The sequence below is a fragment of the Melospiza melodia genome, chromosome W (genome assembly GCF_035770615.1).
Source record: "Melospiza melodia melodia isolate bMelMel2 chromosome W, bMelMel2.pri, whole genome shotgun sequence".
In the NCBI taxonomy this organism is placed as follows: Eukaryota; Metazoa; Chordata; class Aves; order Passeriformes; family Passerellidae; genus Melospiza; species Melospiza melodia.
In genome coordinates this window covers 9,270,549-9,292,510 of record NC_086225.1, presented here as the reverse complement: position 1 = coordinate 9,292,510, position 21,962 = coordinate 9,270,549, and the positions used below count along the sequence as shown (strand labels likewise).

The following is a 21,962-nucleotide window of genomic DNA, read 5'->3' as shown; positions in this document are numbered from 1 at the left end:
CACTGGGAGTGTGTGACCATCTGCCAGGAGCTTGTCTACAAAATGGCTGCTCCACCTTTTATACCCCTGGGGGTTGCATCAGGCAACCTTGGCCTCTCCTAAAGTCTGTCAGTCAACTCTTCTTTGCCATCCATTGGAGGAGACTACTTTCTTGTAATTTGATTGGTGGTGAGGTGTTGTCAGACCGCATCCCCTAGCAACAAGCTTTTCCCATTCCAAACTGCCCCATGCAAGGGGCACATGTACATGCCCTCCCTCCACGTCTCGGACAACCCTGACAACCCAGGTTGTCTGGTGGCAACAATACAGAGGGGGGGAAAGGGGACTATGGGGAGAACAGAGGATGTCTCAACAACAAACTACAATACCATAACTATACATCAATAAAACTTCTCTTAACATAGATACAATGTTCATCCCTTAATTGTGAGAGCCAATCATCCCATTACTCATCTATAACAATATTCCTATCTCCTTATTGGTGGAAAGGGATTGGTTAAAACTAAAGGGGAGGTAACTTATTTCAGTGTCCACCTCATAACTTGTCTTAAACCAAGACAACCATGGGCAGCAGCTGCTCTATCATTAAGAGGCAGCCCAGAGCTCATACTTTGTAACCAGAAACATCCTAGCCTCTTCTGAATCTCTCTCCTAATTCTAGCTAATGTCAGAAAAAGAGACCCTGGTAACTGACAGCCTCATACACAATCACCCTTATGTCTGTCCTTTCCTGACAATTGAACCCCTTTCAGTTTATCACAACTCCTACTGCACCTGTTTAACTGTGAGAGTGAGCTGCTGGCCAGATCACTGGACTGAGGCAAGCTGGACAAAGTTCCTGCATGCTGCAATGCTGAAGGCAGAAGTGAAGCAGTAGTGGACACCACACTGGGCAGAGAACCAGCAGAAGGTAGTGAGGGAGAAGGCTCTGTCTTAAGCACAGGAACTGATGAAGTAGCTGCAACAAATTAAAAAGAGACATTCAAAGACAAATTCCAGCATACTTGACATATTAGCCTGGATTCAGGAACACAACAGTGTTCTCCCCTTGGTTTACAAAAATCTGACCAGTAAGAACCAATAACAGTATCAAGAATCAGGCTATTAATGAAAATTCAAACAGCAACATAACTATCATTTTTTCCCTTTAGGCTCTTCACCTACAGTAGATTTATAATTTTCAATGCTGCGTGTGTAGCAAACTAGTCTTCTGCACTTAAACTCCCACTATCTGGATTACTACCTTTTGCTCACAAGTGAATCCTCACTTTAAAATTCCTTGCATTTGGTTCCACAAAGAGAAGTAATTTGTGCTGTACAAATCTGCTTTTACCTACAGCTCTGCTTCTTCATTGCAACCTACACAGCACCATTGATGTTTAATACCTGGATTGCTGGAGTACAAGGGCACATACAACACATCAGTTCAGAGAACTGAGTCAAATGTTTAATGCAGTAGAATAAAAGAAGCTGTGATAAAAGGCCACAACTGGGTACAGCATTAAGCACTTTTGATGGCTAAAGAGTTGCCAAATATTGTCTAACTTTATGTGACCTAGATAACAAAAAGCTTTAAGCATGAATAGTACTTTCAGGTACACAGAGTAAAACTTGTTTACCACAGATGTACCTTTCCAAATGATCACTATACTAAGACACTGAACAACTCTACTGCCCAACAGAATACCCAGCTGTTTCTACACTTATCTCTTGTTCTCTGAAGATAATACACAGAATTAGAGGCACTCATTCACCAATAAAAGCAAAAGAGAGTTGAGCCCTGCCTTCTGCTGGACCATGCTTCCATACCATATCAGAGACTACTAGCCAGTGGATCATCACTAACTTGCAATGCATGTAAAGACAATCTTAGAATGGTCACAAAAGAAAATTCACATATACACTCAGAAGGTACACATCACAGTTTGTTCAAGTTACTGGTTTGCTTTCCTCACTAAATGACTCAAATCGGGTTACTGGATTGCTATACAAACAGAAATCAAGAAGCCTTGGCCTTGGCAATAAGCATGAGGATAACTGACAACAGAGAAGGAAATTCTATAGATCAGGTTCAAGACCATTTAAGGAACCTGAAATCCATGGGATCTAAAGAGATACATCTGTGGGTCTAGAGGGAACTGGCAGAGGAAGTGGCTAAGCCACTATCCATCATATTTGAGAAGTTGTGGCAGTCCAGTGAAGTTCCCACTGACTGAAAAAGGGGAATGTGGTGGATGAGAGAAGAGTGACTGGCATAATCTACCTGGACTTGTGCAAAGCATTTGACACTGTCCCACACAACATCATTGTCTCTAAACTGGAGAGACATGGATCTGGTGGGTGCACCATGCAGTGCATAAGGAGTTGGCTGGATGGTTGCACTCAAAGAGTTGCAGTTAAGGGCTCCATGTCCAAGTGGAGACTAGTGATGAGTGGTGTTCCTCAGGGACTGGTGTTGGGACCAGTGCTGTTTAACATCTTTGTCAGTGACATGGACGGGGGGATTGAGTGCACCCTCAGCAAGTTTCCTGAAGAGATCAAGCTGTGTGGTGCGGTCGACATGCTGGAAGGAAGGGATGCCATCCAGAGTGACCTTGACAGGTGGGCCTGTGCAAACTTCATGTAGCTCAACAAGTCCAAGTGCAAGGTCCTGCACTTGGGTCAGGGAAATCCCAAGCACAAATACAAGGTGAGTGAAGAATGGATTGAGAACAACCCTGAGGAGAAGGACTTGGGGTCTTGGTGAATGAAAAAATTAATATAAACAAGCAGTGTGCACTTGCAGCCCAGAAATCCAAGTGTATCCTGGTCTGCATCAAAAGCAGTGTGACCAGTAGATCGAGGGAGGGGATTCTGCCCCTCTACTCTGTGCTCATGAGACCCCCACCTGGAGTACTGTGTCCAGCTCTGGAGGCCCCAACATCGGAAGAAGGTGGACCTGATGGAGTGAGTCCAGAGTAGGGACAAGATGATGATCAGAGGGCTGGAGCACCTCTCCTGTGAAGACAGGCTGAGAGAGTTGGGATTGTTCACCCTGAAGAAAAGGCTGCAGGGAGACCCTGTAGCAGCCTTCCAGTACCTAAAGGGATTCCAAGAGAGCTGGAAATGGACTTTTCACAAGGGCATGGAGTGACAGGACAGAGGGGAAATAGCTTTAAACTCAAACAGGGTAGGTTTAGATTAGATATTAGGAAGAAATTCTTCCCTGTGAGGGTGGTGAGGCACTGGCACAAGTTGCCCAGAGAAGCTGTGGCTGCCTTATCTCTGGAAGTGTTCTGGGCCAGGTTTGATGGGGCTTAGAGCAACCTGGTCTAGTGGAAGGTATCCCTGTCTATGGCAGGGTGTTGGAACTAAAATTGAAATGCCTTCCAACCCAAATCATCCTATGAACTAAGAATATTATCAGCACATGCAGAAGGGAAAAATGTCACTACTTTCAAATGTTAAAAAGAGAAAATACATAATAGTTGGGATTAATGAAATAGATACATGGAAGACTGATTCCACTTTATGTGCTTGAAATACAGAAAAGACCAAAAGTGTTCTCAAAGGGGAACTGGCTCAGAAAAAGGGACTAATAAAGCTGTTACAGAATAATTACAAAAATATTAGGAATTCTCAGATCTTTGTTTTCCATAGCAAAAAAAAAAAAAAAAAAACAAAAAACAAAACAAGTCCTGTAGTGAATTTCATACATTATTCATAAATTCTGTACACAAGACTAAGAAACTTTTCCACTTGAAAAGTTGTTTTTATATATAACATCTTTCAAGTGGTAACTCTTTGGGCATACACACTCCTCCTGCTCATTAGAATTTAACTTAGCACTAACAAAACATTGTTTATAGGTTTGAATGCTCAACTTCTTTCTACACAGAAGTATTAAAAAAACAGTCTGCCCTATTAGTGACCTACCTGAAGAGATGCTTAAGAGGAAGACAGACTTAAAGTCTTGGAATTCCAAAAGATGTTAATTCATACTGCTGCCCTTGAAAATTTCCACAGAGCAGCACAGGTCAGAAGATTAATTACTAGAATTTGATTTAATTATTTTAACTCCAGGAACAGAGATGTAGGGATGCTACAAGTAAAATACCACATTAGAACCTGGCCAAGATGAAGATAACAGTAAGGCCTGTATCAGAGCCAGTATTATGTTATTCTTACTCCACTGCAAGGGAGCAAGGTACCTGGCAGAGGGAGCATGTTAGTCACCCTTATTCCCCATGGGCTTCTAATAGGGCACAGGTAGCACTATACCCAATGAGAGGTGCATTCCAAGAATGTCACTTTGTGTCATTACAGCTAAATGCTATTCACAGCTTCCCAACTGAGAATTGGAAGAATTACTAAAAATTTTTGTATTAATTTTAAATTTTATATTTTTTTAAAATTTTCTCCTAATTTTGGCAGATAAATTCAAAAGAAAGCAGCAGCAAATCAGCTTCTTTAATTCTAAGACTGCTTAGGTTTGTAGATTTAGTAGAGCTGCTTTCACACTTCAGTTCTAGTCAAGCAGCAAGTAGTATATCCTATGGAAATGCATAATAAACTCAAGAGAGTCAGTAATAAAATAGTCAGTGAGAACAATGTAAAACCTTAAACCAGACATCACTGCTACAGTTGTGCACACAGCAAGTAGTAAGGAAGGATCAGAAAGTCCTCTGCACAACCAAGCTTGGTAAACTTACTGTCAAGAGTTGCCTGTGTTCTAACACTGTTGTGCCCGTTCTGTAAACAAAGAAGAAATGGATAAATAAATTATCAAATAGGAATATTAAATTTTCAGACCAAACCACACATAGAACATGCTTCATGCAAAATTCTATATTCATTCTAAATTGAAAGACCAAAAAGACAGAAAATTAACTTTTTTATAGCCTTTAACAAAACCACATAATAAAGTTGTCTCAAGTATGAGGTGTACTGAACATACAGAATCCCATATACTGCCCATAATACATCCATCAGCTGGAGACCATCCCATCTACTGTATATAGCATAAACTTCAGGTTCACACTGATATGAAAGAAAGAATTGCTATAACATATAGGAAATGGCTATGTTTTTGATCTAATGCAACTCACAATTTTAACTATCCAAGTTACACAGAGGCGCCAATTTTTTTCCATTGAAAGATAAGACTGGAGAGGCACCAGTTGTTTTTTGGATAATGCTGGAGTACAGAAGTGGATAGTCTATGCTTGATCCTCACCAGTAAATACGAGCTAGTGCAGAAGACAGATGTGACGGAGCCATTATATAACAAAGGCTAGGAGTAAATAAACTTACAAACTCTCACAAGTTCCTTAAATATTTGATAAAATAAATTCTCTTAAAACAAACCTACATTCCATATACAAATAGAGTAGGTGCTTTTGAATATCTCCTGAGACTCTCTCTGTCCTAGATTAGATCTCTCCTTATGCTTTTTAAAATAAAAGATGAAACTAATTCCAACTGCAGTTTAAATCAAACAAAAGAGTAATGTTGGAAGGGCCACAAACAGTTTGGGATTCATTTTCTAGGTGCCATATTAATTTTATAAATAATATACCTTTGGATAGAAATGGTCAAGTTATGGCAAAATACCATAACTGATATTTACATACAGAAATAGTTCCTTTTTTAAAAACTAAGCTTCAGGGAAGGAAACTCAGCTGTCAAGTGTTACTAAGAATAAAGGTCAAACAGCAATTTAAGATGTCAAAACCCGTAAAATCAGAGGCTCTTATATCCCATATACAAGAAATGGCTACAAAATAAGAAAAGAAAAAACAACAGAATGGACCTGGGAATCAAAAATACCACTTGGCTTGGTTAAAATATTAACATATTTGGGTAATACAAGTCTAACACTGATAAGAATATTTCCCTTTTTTCAAAGTCTTATTTCAGAATTTCACTCACTGTAACTGCAACAGGGGTTGGTTCAGATGGAGCCATGGAGCTTTCATACACTATCCTACTAAGCACAGAAGTCTGCTCATAGGAGGAAGTTGTTACTGGGCTGGTGCTCTGGGATGAGCAGGTCACACTGGAAGAGCTGACAGCAGAGGTTGTGTAGGTGGACTCCTGTACTGTATTGGATATTGGCAGAGAGGTATTCAAAGGATCACTGGAAAAAGTAAAAATTATTTATCAACATGGCACACTAGATCTCAAATATCTTTGTGAAAATATCAGCTCCTATATAGTTATCTAGAACTACCTTAAACATGGAGTCAAATATACATTATTTATACTAGAAAATCTAATGAGAAAAAATATATAATTTTACTTTGGTCCCCAGTAATCACTGCTTCAAAACCATCCACTGCACTAAGCACCATTCATCTTCCTCTTGCCAGCCCAACTAAAACAAGAGTTTACACACAAGCACTTTTTTGGTCATGTTATTTTCACCTTCCCAAAGGATATATTAATGAACATAAACTCTTTTTTAAACAAGTAGATCCATAAAGTCTGGTATATGATGAGAAACACAGTCTCTTAACAACAGAATTCTGTCATTAAAGTAGCAGTCAAACAGAACTATGTAAAGAGGAAAAATACTTTAAAATATGCAGGACTGTTTTACTTTCTAAACACCTTTTTTTTAAGTTTACAGAAATAGACATTATTGTGAAAATTAATTTTTAATAATATTTCTGATTTAACTTTGGGAAACTTCTTTCTGAAGCCAATTTTTGAATGAATAAGTAAGAAAAAAGGGTTACAAGTATGTTGGCATTTATCATCATTTATCATTGGCCATTTTAGCATTTCAGTAAGAGGTTCTACATACTGAAAGATCGGCTTTTTTTCTCATCCCATAGAAGCATCAGATTTATAATCTGGTGCCAATGTACTAATACACATATGTGGTACAAAGATCATCTCTCCTGGACCAAAAATCAGAAGAAAAAAATTGTGTTGTGAGGAACAAACCCTCAAACAAATTTGAAAATCAGGAAAACTACACATAACATCGCAATGTTATAAAGGGTAGCTTAATTTTAAGGTTATATACATTCATGTAATCTCCAGCTTCATACTGACCCATCTAGGGAGATTTTGATTGTAATTAGAAAATAAATTTCTTCTTTAAGATGTCATCCACAGAAAACACTTTACAGAATCAATTAGGTTGAAAAAGACCTCTGAGATCATTGAGTCCAACGTATAACCAAATACCACCTTGTCAACCAGACCTTGGCACTAAGTGCCACATCCAGTCTTTCCTTAAACACCTGCAGGGACGGTGACTCTACCACCATCTGGGGCAGCCCATTCCAATGTCTAATCACCCTTTCTGGGAAAAAATTCCTCCTAATGTCCAACCTGAACCTCCTCTGTTGCAGCTTATGACTGTGTCCTCTTGTCCTGTCCCTTGTTCCCTGGGAGCAGAGCCCAACCCCCACCTGGCTGCACTCTCCTGTCAGGGAGTTGTAGAGAGTGAGAAGGTTCCCCCTGAGCCTCCTTTTCTCCAGGCTAAACATCCCCAGCTCCCTCAGCTGCTCCTCACAGGACATGCACTCCAGACCCTTCACCAGTTTTGTTGCCCTTCTCTGGACTCACTCCAGCACCTCAATGTCCTCCCTGAATTGAGGGGCCCAGAACTGGACACAGGACTCGAGGTGTGACCTCACCAGTGCCAAGTACAGGGGAAGAATTATTTCCCTGGCCCTGCTGACCACACTATTGCTGATACAGGCCAGGATGCCATTGACCTTCTTGGCCACCTGGGCACATGTTCACCTTATATGTCATCATATTTCTCCCTCTCATTACATGGCAATTGTGCCTTGACATTTTTGGCACAAACTTGACCCCTTAAAAAAGGCATGCAAGAATGTAGGAGGGGAGTTCACACATACTTGACAGATTTTGAGTACAAGCTATTGTTGGTTGCCTGGCTGGTATTCTCACTGCTTGAAGTTGATCCAAATTCTGTGAGCATAGGCTCTGATCCAAACTCCATAGCTCCAAACTGAACATTTAATCCTGTCACATCTGCTGATCCAGGCATCTCCACTGCTGAGGCAGGAATCTTAAAGGAGGACAAAACCCAAGATAATTCCTTTTCATGCACTATCTGTATTAAAGGTATAAGTAACTGTCAGTCTTGTCCCTTAACTACAGGCTTCTTCAGTTACTGGCTCAGCCTTTGCTGCTAACTAGATCTGTGACAACCCCCCACCTTATATAAATTAACTACATTATTGTAACCTGAAATTAATTCATTGATTCTGTGCCCTGATCTGGAGCTGAAAGTAAGCCATACTATTCTACAATATCAAAGTGTCATCTGTGATCATCCCCCTCAGCCAATATTCATCTTGTGGCTACTAAGTCAATCCAAAAATCACATAGTGAGAGTCATTTTCTACACAGAACAATTAGATATGTGCTTGGAAAAGACATCACTGTATTTTGAACCTAAAAACTATTCAGCTTTGAATTTCCTGCTTTATTAACAAGAAACAGACCATGGTCCTTGCTCTCCTTCTTCCTAGAAACTTATACATAGAATCATTAAGGTTGGAAAAGACCCTTAAGATCAAGTCCTACCATTACTCTAAGTCCACAACTAAACCATGTCTCTAAGCACCACATCTACATGTTTTTTAAATAACTCCAAGGATGGTGACTCCACCACCTTCCTGGGCAGCCTGTTCCAATGCTTGACAACCCTTTCCATAAAGAAATTTTTCCTAATATCCTATCTAAACCTCCCTGGGCACAACTTGCAGCCATTTCCTCTTGTCTTGTTAATTGTTACCTGGAAGAAGAGACCAACCCCTACCTGGCTCCATCCTCCTATCGATTGTAGAGAGGGAGAAGGTCCCCCCAAGCCTCCTTTTCTCCAGGCTAAGGCCCCCCAGCTCCCTCAGCTGCTCCTCACAGGACTTGTACTCCAGCCTCTTCACCAGCTTCATTACCCTTCTCTGGACTTGCTTCAGAACCTCAATATCCTTCCTGAATTGAGGAGCCCAGAACTAGACACAGGACTCAAGGTATGGCCTCACCAGTGCCAAGTACAGAGGGAAAATCGCTTCCCTGATCCTGCTGGCCATACTATTGCTGATACAAGCTTTTGTATGCTTATATGTTTACTATGGACAAACTCAATTACCTACCTTGGATGCTGGAGTTATCCTCCGTTTTGGTGGTTTTAGCTGCTTCTGCTGGGTTTGGTGGGCAGTCACTTCCTGGTTATCCATAGATATAGTGGGGAGCTGTAACATTTTGCTAACAGCGGTAGAGGTGTCTACTGGTAATGGCTTGTGGAGTTTTACCTGGGAGAAGGACTCCAGCCCAGGAGGAGGAACAGGGGCTGTCTGTGTTTGTTGTTGCTGCCGCTGGGTCAGATGGATTAGAACTGGGGATGGTTGAGGCTGCGATTTCAAGTCTGGTCAGTGTTGGGAAAAAGAAACATCAAAATTAAAGTACTGAACTCTGCTCTTCATGCTTCTGCCATTTATGAAACAATCTGGGTGACCTGACACACTAGACAGCTATGATTTCATAGAGCGCGCAAGTCTCTTTCAGACATCACACAAGCTTCATACTGAACATTACCACTGTAATAATAAAGCTAACACTTGATATTCACTACTTTATATTGGAATATAATCCCAATATTACCAGGTGGAAAGTGCCTAGGCTCTTCTGGCCCTTGCTGCTTGGCCTGAGGCAGCAGCTGTGGTATTTCACCACAGAGATACCTCTGGCTGGCTGGATGTTGCAGCTAGGCAACGGAACAAGTCCAGGCTTGCAGGACCTCAGGCTTTACCTCTGATGGAAAGGCTCCAGGCTAGGTGAAGAGTAAAAGGAGAGGATTCTGACGGAGGGTTATATCCAGAGTTTTATTCCAAGGTCACGGACACCTGAATCTTGGTAACAGCTCCAACAGAATACCAACCACATGGTCTCACGGTCCTTTTTAAGCCCAGGGGGAGGGGGATGGGAAAGGACAGGTGAGCCACCAACCAGGTGGGAGGGGGCGGGTCTCAGGGGGCAAGTGACACAGACAGACCAATGACCCCAGGGCTTAGGGGCATCTTTTGAACTTCTGCCAACCAGACGACACCCCTGCTGGAATGTTAAGCTTGACGGACAGGAGGCAAGGGGAGGGGAAAAGGTATTACCACACCTGGGAAAGTACTGGGAAGTCTAAGACAGGAAATGGCAACACACTGCAACAACTTTAAATAAACAGCTGTGGGCAAGCATTATTTAGAATCAGTGAAATGTTTAGGTTGGAAAAGACCTCTGAGTCCTACCACTAACCCAGAATTGCCAAATCCAACACTAAACCATGTCCCTAAGAACCACATCTACACAGCTTTTAAAATACCTCCAGGGATGGTGACTCCACCACTTCCCTGGACAGCTTGATAACACTGTCCATGAAGTAATTTTCCCTAAAATCCAATCTAAACTTTCCCTGGAACAACTTAAAGCTGTTTCTTCTTGTGTTGTTACGTGTTACCTGGGAGAAGAAACTGATCCACATGTTGTTACAACCTCCTTTCAGTTAGCTGTGGAGAGCAATAAGGTCCCCTCAGCCTCCTTTTCTCCAGATTAAACACCTCAGCTCCCTCAGCTGCTCCTCATAGGACTTCTTCATTGCTCTTCTCTGAACACACTCCACCACCACAATATTTTTCTTGCAGTGAGAGGCAAAAAATTCAACACAGGATTCAAGGTATGGCCTCACGAGTGCCAAGTACAGGGGAAGAATCATTTCCCTGGCCCTGCTGGCCACACTATTGCTGATACAGGCCAGGATGCCATTGACCTTCTTGGCCACCTGGGCACACACTAGCACATGTTCAGCTGGCTGTTGACCAGCACCCCAGGTCATTTTCTGCTGGGCCACTTTCCAGCCACTGTGCCCCAGCCTGTAGCACTGCAGGGGATTGGTGTAGGTACACAGTTTGTGGTAATTGGGAATGGGGCTGTGGCTGAGCCTCATCCCTAATGGGCTACAACTCTGAAAAGCAGGTGAACAGTATTGAAAGCAATGAGACATGGAGTGCTGAGGTATGCTGACCAATCACAAAAGGGAACAGAAAGCACACAGGTGCAATACATGAACAATGAGGGGTAAAAAAGGTTAGGCTAAAGAACAAAATGGGTGGATACTTGCAGCCTTCTAAAATGATGTGATGTTACTCTGTATGAGGATGCTTAAAGCTTTCTGATATTGTATGGTGATACTCTGTGTATTGTGGCCATCTCAACTGTGGCAGGTGCTGTGGCATATGCTGTGACAGGTTGGTGTGACCCAAGTGCAGGACCCAGCACTTGGCCTTGTTGAACTGAATACCATTGGCCTCAGCCCATTAATCCACCCTGTCCAGAGCCCTCTGCAGAACCTTCCTACCCTCCAGCAGATCAACACTCCCAAATAACTTGGTATTCTCTGCAAATTCATAGACCTAGCCAACAGTATACATGTTCAAGCCATGAACAGCCAGTGCCTCCAGGAGAATGTTGTGGGAGACAGTGTCAAAGGCTTTACTAAACTCCAGGGAGACAACATCCACAGCCTTTGCCTCATCCACTAGGCAGGTTGTCCTGTCATAGAAGAAGATCAGGTTGGTCAAGCAGGACCTGCCTTTCCTAAACCCATGCTGGCTGGGCCTGATCCCCTGGTTGTTCTGTAGGTGCCATGTGATGGCACTCAAGATTATCTGGTCAATTACCTTCCCTGGAAATGAGGTCAGGCTGACAGGCCTGTAGTTCCCCAGATCCTACTTCCAACCCTTCTTTTGGATGGACATGATATTTGCTAAATTCCAGTCTTCTGGGACCTCCTTGGTTAGCCAGGACTGGTGATAAATGATTCAAAGTGGCTTGGTGAGCACTTCTGTCAGCTCCTTCAGTACCCTTGGGTGGAGCCCATCCAGCCCCAAGGACCTGTGTGTGTCTTAGTGGTGTAGCAGGTCATTGACCATTTCTCCTTGGATTGTGAGGGCTTCATTCTGCTACCTGTCTCCATCTTCCAGCTCAGGGGGCTGGGCACCAAGAGAACAAACTGGTCTTGTTATAAAAGACTGAAGCAAAGAAGGCACTGAGTACCTCAGCCTTTTCCTCATCCTTTGCCACTATGCTTTCCCACACACCCAATTAAGGATATTCTCCTTGTCCTGCCTTTTGCTAATGTCCTAGGGTGATATTATGATGCTTGTATCCCAAGTCCTCTGTTCGGTTTATGCTGGATATTATGTTCTGTGCCTTCAAGACTGGCTCTGAAGAGCCAAGTTTTGTTTTGTTATCAGCCTGCTCACTCCCCCACAGTTGTCGGGAAACAGACACGGGGCAGTACATAGGGCTGCTCTTGCTTTCGCTTTGCTTTTGGTCCTGCTTTGCTTTTGCTTTTGCTTGTTAGCTAGTTTAGCTAGGCAGTCTGGATTTTCCCTGGACTGTTTTTCTTTCCCTTTTCTTTGAACTGTTCGAACATGCTCCATACTGGGACCTGGAAAACACCGAGAGTTTGCACTTTGTGGCCTGCAGCAGCCATTCCCAGCAGTGGAGGGACTGATAACAGAGCGACCACTCCCAGGAGAGACTTTCTGAATTTGTAATCTCTTCAGAGCGGTGAAAGAGTTTTTCCATCTGGTATTGTGTGCTGGGGGCGCTGTGCCTGTTAAATAAACAGGTTCTTTCCACTTCTCTCTGAGGAATCCTTCCCGAACCGCTTGGGGGAAGAGGCTGTGTGGATTTGCTTTCTGGAGGGGCCCCCTTTGGAGGTTTTCTCCCAAATTTGCCCTAAACCAGGACAGCTGCTGATATATTTATAGAAACATTTTTTATTGTCTTTTATGGCAGTAGCCAGATTGAGTTCTAGCTGGTCTTTGGCCCTTCTAATTTTTTCCCAACATCCTTGTAATCCTTGCAAGTTGCTTGCCCCTTTGTCCAAGGATGACAGACTCTCTTTTTTCCCCCCCAAGTTCCAGCCAAAGGTCTGTGTTCAACCAAGCTGGTCTTCTTCATCAGCTAGTCTTCTGGCACATGAAGACTGCCTACACCTTTAGAATTTCCTTCCTGAAGAATGTCCAACCTTCCTGGATTCCTTTGCCCTTCAGGACTGCCTCCCACGGGACTCCATTAACCCATCTCTTAAACAGGCCAAAGTCTGCCCTCTGGAAGTCCAACGTAGCAGTTCTGCTGACCCTTATCCTCGCTTCTCTAAGAATCCAAAACTGTCATTTTGTGATCGCTGTGCCAAAGACAGCCTCTGACCACCACATCATCCACCAGTCCTCTGTTCACAAATAGCAGGTCCAGCAGAGCACCTCCCCTGGTTGGCTCAGCAGCTGTGTCAGGAAGTTCTCTTCCACACATTCCAGGAACCCCCTAGACTGTTTCCTCTCCAGTGTGTTGTATTTCCAGTACACATCTGGTAAGTTTACATCCTGGACAAGAACAAGGACTAAAGATTGTGAGACTTCTCCCAGTTGTTTATAGAATATGTCATCTGCCTCTTCATTCTGGTTGGGTGGTCTATAACAGATTCACACCTGGATATCTGCCCTGTTGGCCTTCCCTTGGATTCCTCCCCATGAACCCTCAACTGTATCGTCACCATCATTAAGTTCCAGGCAATCAACTCTCCCCATAACATACAGGGCTACCCCACTGCCTCTCCTTCCTTACCTGTCGCTTCTGAAGAGTTTATAGCCATCCACTGCAGCTTTCCAGTTGTGTGAATCATACCACCATGTTTCCACGATGGCAGCTATGTCATAATTTTCCTGCTGCACCATGGCTTCCAGCTCCTCCTGTTGTCCATGCTGTGTTTGTGGGTGTAGATGCACTTCATTTGGGCTATTGATCCTGCTGCCTTTTTGAGGGGGAGAAGCTCCAATTCCTGTGTGACCGTTCTCAGGCACTTCTGGGATTTCTAACAAACCAATAACCCTTGTGGAGCATCTCACAATGGGATGATGTAATTTTATTAGTCATGAAGTGAGACTCACTGGCCCATTAACAGAAGATATCTCACCAAAGGGAGGATTGGTTGTGGAAGAGATAAAGAAAACTGCCCCACCTGGTTGTAACAGGTGGCCCAATTAACAGAAGATAATTGCCCCAATGTTGCATACATCTTTTCACTAAAAATCCTTTCTTAGAATTTTTTCCCTTTGAGGAGCTGAGGCCTCAGAAACAAAATGTAAACAATGGTTATCTGCTGCTGTGGAATGCCACAGGTGGATCCGTGATTGGTCTCCTGTGGATGTTTGGATTTGGTGACCAGTCACGGCCGAGCTGGCTCTTGCTCTCTGTCTGAGCCAGCTGCCTTTGTTATCATTCTTTTCTATTCTATTCTTAGCTAGCCTTCTGAGGAAACCTTCCTTCTATTCTTTTTAGTATACTTATAATGTAATATATATATATATCATAAAATAATAAATCAAGCCTTCTGAACATGGAGTCAACATTCTCATCTCTCACCTCACCTGAAGACCACTGTGACCACTGTCACATCCCACCTCTAATAGATGGCAATAGAATACACATCCCCAGCCACATCTTGCAACCTAAGACATTATCCATCACTTATTCTATTACCATCTGCATCATACCCAAATCAATAAACTCTACACAATGAAACCTTACACATAGAATAGATTTCCCTGTGGTACACAATGGGTTTCTCCATCTTTCTGCGTTACCCACCAAGTGTAACCAGGTCCTTGAACAAAAACAATCCCACAAATGGGTTTGTCTTTGCCTGAGGTGGGATTAATCCAAAGAGACTTTCCTAAAATACCTTTCATGTGTACAACAGGAACTTCAACTCCATCCACTGTGTGCAAGGGTTCAGACTGGGCAGGACCAGCTTGATTGATAGACCCTCGGGTGTTGACCATCCAGGTGGCTTTTGCTAAGTTCATTTCCCAATTGCTAAAGGTTCCCTCGCCAAGTGCCTTCAGGGTAGTCTTAAGTAGTCCGTTGCACCATTCAACTTCCCTGGCAGCTGGTACATGATAAGGGATATGATATATGCATTCAATACCATGTTCTCTGGCCCAGGTGTTGATAAGGCTGTTCTTGAAATGGGTCCCGTTGTCTGAATCAATTCTCTCAGGGGTGCCATGTCTCCAAAGGATTTGCTTTTCCAAGCCTGAGATGGTGGTTGCAGGCAGTAGCATGAGGCACAGGGTAGGTCTCCAACCATCCTGTGGTGGCTTCCACCATGGTCAACACAAAGCGCCTCCCTTGGCAGGTTTGAGGCAGTGTGATGTAGTCCATCTGCCAGGCCTCCCCATACTTATATTTGGACCAACGCCCACCATATCATAGGGGCTTCACCTGTTTGGCCTGCTTGATCTCAGCAGATGTCTCACAGTCATGGGTAGCCTGAGAAATACTGTCCATGGTTAGATCCACTCCTCGGTCTCGTGCCCACTTATAGGTGGCATCTCTACCCTGATGACCTGAGACATCATGAGCCCATTGAGCAAGGAACAACTCTCCCTTGTTTTGCCAATCTAAATTTATCTTTGACACCTCTATCTTTGCAGCCTTGTCTACCTGCTGATTGCTTTGGTGCTCCTCATTAGCCCGAGTCTCGGGGACATGGGCACCTACATGACGGACTTTCACAGATAGCTTTTCTACCCAAGTGGCAATGTCTTTTCAGTCATCAGCAGTCCAGATTGGCTTTCCTCTACTCTGCCAGTTGGCCTTTTTCCACCTTTCCAGCCAGCCCCACAGAGCATTGGCTACCATCTGCAAATCGATATAAAGGTATAGTTTTGGCCACTTCTCTCTTTCAGCAATGTCCAGGGCCAGTAGAATGGCCTTGAGTTCAGCAAAATAGCTTGATCCACCTTCTCCTTCACTAGCTTCTGCGATCTGTCATGTGAGGTTCCATATGGCTGCTTTCCACTTTCTTTTCATCTCTACAATGTGACAGGAACCGTCAGTGTAGAGACCATAACATGTTTCTTCTGCTGGTATTTGGTTGTACAGTGGAGCTTCTTCAGCCTGTGTTACCTGTTCCTGCTCCTCTTCATCAGTGAGACCAAAGTTTTCACCTTCCGGCCAGTTTGTAATTATCTCCAAAATCCCAGGGCAATTCTGGTTTCCAATCCAGGCGTGCTGTGTGATGAGGACAATCCATTTGCTCCATGGGGCATCAGTGGCATGGTGAGTGAAAGGAACATTGCCTTTGAACATCCACCCCAGCACTGGTAGTCGGGGTGCCAGGAGGAGTTGTGTATCTGTGCCAATGAGCTCTGAGGCGGCTTGAACTCCTTGATAGGTGGCCAGCATTTCCTTCTCTGTTGGAGTATAGTTGGCTTCAGACCCTCTGTAGCTTCAACTCCAGAATCCCAGTGGTCGGCCTCGAGTCTCCCCAGGTACTTTCTGCCAAAGGCTCCAGGACAAGCCATTGTTCCCAGCTGCAGAGTAAAGTACATTCTTCACCTCTGGTTCCGTCCTGACTGGGCCAAGGGCTACTGCATGAGCGACTTCCTGCTTGATCTGGGAAAAGGCTTGTTGCTGTTCAGGGCCCCAGTGGAAAGTGTTCTTCTTGCAGGTAACCAGGTAGAGTGGGCTCACTATCTGGCTGTACTCAGGAGTATGCATTCTCCAAAAACCTATGGTGCCTAGGAAAACTTGAGTATCCTTCTTGCTGGTCAGTGGAGACATCACGATGATCTTATTGATGACCTCAGTGGGAATCTGACACCGTCCATCTTGCCACTTTACTCCCAGGAAGTGGATCTCTCAGGCAGATCCCTTGAGTTTGCTCTTCTTAATGGCGAAGCCAGCTTCCAGCAGAATCTGGATGATCCTCTCTGCTTTCTCAAACACTTCTGCTGCCATATTTCCCCACATAATGATATCATCAATGTACTGCAGGTGTTGTGGAGCTTCACCCTTTTCCAGTGCAGCCTGGATCAGTCCATGGCAGATGGTGGGACTGTGCTTCCACCCCTGGGGCAGTCGGTTACAGGTGTACTGCACGCCCCCCATAGGTGAAAGCAAACTGAGGCTTGCATTCTGCTGTCAGAGGAATGGAGAAAAACACGTTAGCAATGTCAATAGTGGCGTACCAGTTTGCTGCCTTGGACTCAAGATCATACTGGAGTTCCAGCATGTCCAGCACAGCAGTGCTCAGCAGTGGTGTCACTTCATTGAAGCCACAATAGTCCACAGTCAATCTTCATTCTCGGTCAGACTTGCGCACAGGCTAAATGGGACTGTTGAAGGGTGAGTGGGCCTTACTGACCACCCCCTGGCTCTCCAGCTCAGGGATCATTTTGTGGATGGGGATCATGGCATCCCCATTCATCCGATACTGCTGGTGGTGCACCATCAAGGTGGCCATTGGTACTCGTTGCTCTTCCACCCTCGGGAGTCCTACTACAGATGGGTTTTTCTGATAGTCCAGGCAAGGTGTTTAATTGCTTAATGTCCTCTGCCTCTAGAGCAGCTATTCCAAAAGCCCACCTGAGTCCCTTTGGGTCTTTGTAATAGCCGTTCCGGAAGAAGTCTATGCCTAGAATACAGGGCTCCTCTGGGCCAGTCAGAATAGGATGTTTCTGCCACTCCTTCCCAGTCAGGCTCACCTCAGCTTCCAATAGGCTAAGCTGCTGCGATCCCCCCGTCACCCCAGCAATGGAAGCAGGTTCTGCCCCCACATGTCCCAATGGCATTAGGATACACTGCCCACCAGTATCAACTAACGCTTCATATTTTTGTGGCAGGGCCCCTCTAGCCCTGGTTATCATTTCTTTCCTGGGCATACATACTAGATGTTCCTTCAAGGGGATCCAACAGATCATCCTCCCTTCTCTAATACCCAGCAGCTTGGTGATGAGAGGATGAGGCTACCTTCACTTTAGTGGAACTCTCTCAGTTAGTGTTTTCCTCCTTGAGTTCATGCACCTGTGCTGCCAGGGCAGAAGTGGGTTTCCCATCCCACCTTCCCATGTCTTCCCCGTGGTCATGAAAAAAGAACCACAGGTCAGCTCGTGGGGTGTACCCTCTCTCTCTTGCTGTGGGACGTTCGGCTCTGAGTTTGGGGCCTGTGACTTGCACTGCTGCGGTGTGGGAACTGTTCCTCCTCACCTCCTCCCTCATCTCCTCTTGGAGGATCTTAATTACAGCAGACATGAGCCTGTATGGGGCCATTGATAATATTCTCATAAATTCTAAGTTTGTGTGCGACAGAACCCACTGTTTCTCACTTGTTATTGGCATTAATCATTGCAATGAAGGTGGTGTATTAAGATGGCCCTAGATTTGCCAGACTCCACAACATCTGCCCTGGGCACCTGACCTTGTCGGGGTCATTATCATGCTGTCCTTCCCTCCCAAAGAGTACCTCCAATACCACCACTTCTCTCATCTGTTGGATCCCTTCCTCAAGGGTTTTCCAGCGCATTCTTTGGTGGCGCTCCTGCATTCTCTCCCTGTGGACAAACCTCTCTCTGACACTCATTAAAAGCCACTCCCAGAGGGAAAGGGGCCCTGGCTCCCTTAAAAATACCTGATTCATACCCGAGTCCTGGGTCAAGGGTCCCAAATTCCTTGCCTCACCACCATCCAGTTGCACACCTGTACCCATAAGGTTCCAGACCCAAAGTAACCAGGTTGTGTAGGCTTCGCGCCCCTGTCATACAATGTCTTTCTGCAGATTACAGACTTTCATATGTCAGGGACTCGGTGATGATCTCAACCGTTGGCTCCCCTGCAGATTGTGAGGGCCCTCCTTTCTTATCATTATTATCTGAGTGCTCTGATTTCATCTTAGACTTCTGTTGAAAGCGAGGGGAGATGAACCATCTTTGTTGATCATCATCGAACTCCATTTTATTGATCCAAAATGCAGGTTTTTATAACCGTGTTAATTAGACTCATGCATATTGCAAACCCGAGCTCACCATTGGTCACAGATTACACATTAACCCCTCCTTTTGTTTTCAATACCTGTGGTTTGTTATTGAATCCAAGATTTATTTTCTCACCCTGTTATGAAAGTTCTCAAGGCCTCCATGTTATTGAAGACAGACTTGAGAACTTAGCTGTTTACAGAAACGGGATGTGAGAATTTGCTCCTCACAGCTGCCTTTTAAGCCATTTCTGAGCAAAATTCTCCAACAAATTCACGCTTTTTTCTTTTTTTGCACAAGGAGGTTAGTATGCCAGGTTTTTCTACCATTCTACTGACCATATCTTGAACACAACCAAAAATACAAAGCAAAATAAGCAAAAGCATTTAAACTTAAAGCACTTAAAATATTTAACTTAGCAGACTTATATTCAAATCAACAGAATTTAACTGACTTTAAATTGTACACAACTTAAACCTAATATAATTTAAACTTAACAGAACCTGCCCTTAACTTAAACTTAATTAACACTTAATAGATAATTTAACTTAAATTACTTAATAACAAATAAAACTTGCTATAAAAATAGAATATAGCATTTACTATAACTTAATTACAGGCCTGATTCTAAAATACTAAGCTAAAACAACTTTTTTCACGTTTTTGCTGCAGCATGTATACCAAAAAGCACACTCATACAATCATTCCAACACATCTTAACATTTTTAAATTTTTCAAAATACAATTTTGGAGTCTGATGTTCTAAGGACTGAGTTATTTGGGCTTCTGATGTTTAAAGTCTCTGTTAGGAAGAACAAAAGTCCCTTTAACTTAGGTGAGAAACGTCTCGACAGCAATAGTCCTTGGTGTCGCTTGTTTACCATCACTGGTTTCTCAATTGCAGCAGGGATCTTTTCCTTTTGTTGACAAAAGTCACATTGCCGGCTGCGGGGCGGAGGGACGAGGCGAACCCCCCTCCCACGCTGGGCTCTTTGTTTTGCAAGACTCGCCGGCAGGCTGAATCACAGCGTGCGTGGCTCCCCCCGCGACGGCGCGGCTCGGCTCCTCCCGCGGCGGCTCGACTCCCCCCGCGGCGGCTCGGCTCTCCCCGCCACTGCCTCCGCTACCGCCGCTACAGCGCAGCATTTCAGGCGGTCGCTCGCCGCGGCTGCTCCCCATGGCGGAGCGCCCATGCCGAGTTCGGAGTAGCACGGCCCTGCAGGTGCCACGAGCCGCGGCTGCTGCTTTGCATTCAGAGAGATGCTGAAGCAGTGTATTGTATATCACCTGCCATGGCTTGCTTGGTTTCTTGGCAGTTTTATCACTCTCTAAAGTAGCCTCCCATAATAAATCACCGAATTTACGCCATTCCGCTAACTCGTAAACCGTATGGGGGTTAAGGAAAACCCCTCCAGCATAGCCGTCAGTCCAAAGTCCTTTTGCAAATTCATCCCCTTAGCCTGCTGTTTTTATAAATATGCTGCTTGCCTTTTCATACCTAATTTGTCAGCGCTGAATGCAGCCTCTTCAAGGTCCGTGCAGCACGTCTCAGTCGGGCTCGCCTTTACGATCACCCAAGGCACTACGCGACTCAGCTTCTTTTTTATCCCTTTTATCGCGTTTCTGCCGTCCCACTGCTTAGGACCTGACCCGTTTTCTTCGCGTCTTCGTGGTGCATTGCCGTATCATGATCGGGTGTCACCATTATGTTGAAACCGAAGGGAGATGACCCATCTTTGTTGATCATCATCAAACTCCATTTTATTGATCCAAAATGCAGGTTTTTATAACCGTGTTAATTAGACTCATGCATATTGCAAACCCGAGCTCACCATAGGTCACAGATTACACATTAACCCCTCCTTTTGTTTTCAATACCTGTGGTTTGTTATTGAATCCAAGATTTATTTTCTCACCCTGTTATGAAAGTTCTCAAGGCCTCCATGTTATTGAAGACAGACTTGAGAACTTAGCTGTTTACAGAAACGGGATGTGAGAATTTGCTCCTCACAGCTGCCTTTTAAGCCATTTCTGAGCAAAATTCTCCAACAGACTTCTTCGTTTCTACAGGGGTGACTGCTGCTGGCTGTGACTGCCCTTGCAGTTCAGCTGGAACCTGGACAGTTGTAACATCTGTGGGTTCCACTGCTGCCCTATTAAGACTCTCCCTCTTCGAGCCAGGGAAAGGGTTTCTCACCAGCTGGGGAAATATACTCCTTCAGCATCTGGCTCATCTTGCGTATCTCTCACCAGAACCCCCACCCAATCCTGGTGGTTCATTTCTGAGGTGGGCTGTGGAGCAACATCCCTAGTCCCTAGGTTAGTGTCAAGTTCTGTGGCAGCATTCCTATTCTCTGTGGTAGGTATCAAGGTGGTTATCCAAGTCAATCTTCCCTTATCTCTTAATGATAAATAGAACTGGCTTAACAGGCATATAAGCAACACCAGCCACTGTATGATATCTTTAGCATTTAGAGAGGATTTGAACCCTTCAACAACTGGTGGGATAGACCCAAAGAGCTGGTTGAAGGGTTGGGAAAAAATTTCCCCCGGTGTAATTTCCTCACAGTAGGTACCATTCTTAAAGTAACCCTAAAACATAGTGTGTGATAGCTCTGAATACATGTGCCTGCCTTCCAGAGGAAGTTAAAGATCCGCAAATTCCTCACCTTATTAACCCATAAACCAAACTGGATAACAGCCACAGTAGCCTTAGTTATAGGGCCTGTGTCTAGATAAGGGCCTGCAAATGGGAGAAATATAGCCACAGCCACATGGTAAGCTAGGGTAAGCTAGACCACATGGTGACACCTAATGAGGTTTTTATATCGAGCACACAAAAATTAGGTTACTCAAGAACCGTTATTCCTTTTTTCACCCTTTTTCTCTCGATGCCATTGTGCCTCACGTTGGGCGCCAAAATCTGTCTTGGTTTGAAAAGACAGGTGTCTGTTAAGGAAGGCAGGAGCCTCCCTTGAAATGAAAAATGTAAACTCTCTCCCTCCAAATTATTACAATTTTGAAATTAAGGGCCTCTCGGGCAAAGATATGGGAGTAGGAATAACAGTTCTTTATTAGGGACAAAAAAAAAGAATATAAAAATGCAGTAATACTAAACAA

General features: G+C 44.2%; 1 protein-coding gene and 1 non-coding gene across 3 annotated transcripts in view; both read right to left on the bottom strand.

Moving 5' to 3' along the window:
* LOC134431450 (ubiquitin-associated protein 2-like) overlaps nucleotides 1-21,962 on the bottom strand; it is a 176,335-nt gene that overhangs the window by 82,346 nt on the left and 72,027 nt on the right. The window contains exons 12-16 of one of the 2 annotated variants that reach the window (XM_063179461.1): nucleotides 9,123-9,394; nucleotides 7,860-8,032; nucleotides 5,911-6,118; nucleotides 4,692-4,731; nucleotides 775-958 (exon numbers count right to left, since the gene is read on the bottom strand). In XM_063179461.1, the coding sequence (XP_063035531.1) occupies nucleotides 775-958; nucleotides 4,692-4,731; nucleotides 5,911-6,118; nucleotides 7,860-8,032; nucleotides 9,123-9,394 (877 nt within the window). The remainder of the gene's footprint in view (nucleotides 1-774; nucleotides 959-4,691; nucleotides 4,732-5,910; nucleotides 6,119-7,859; nucleotides 8,033-9,122; nucleotides 9,395-21,962) is intronic. The other variant, XM_063179463.1, reaches the window with a different exon arrangement.
* Nucleotides 8,339-8,421, bottom strand: LOC134431562 (small nucleolar RNA SNORD121A). Its single transcript, XR_010031017.1, has one exon. It is a non-coding gene; the product is annotated as a small nucleolar RNA SNORD121A (small nucleolar RNA).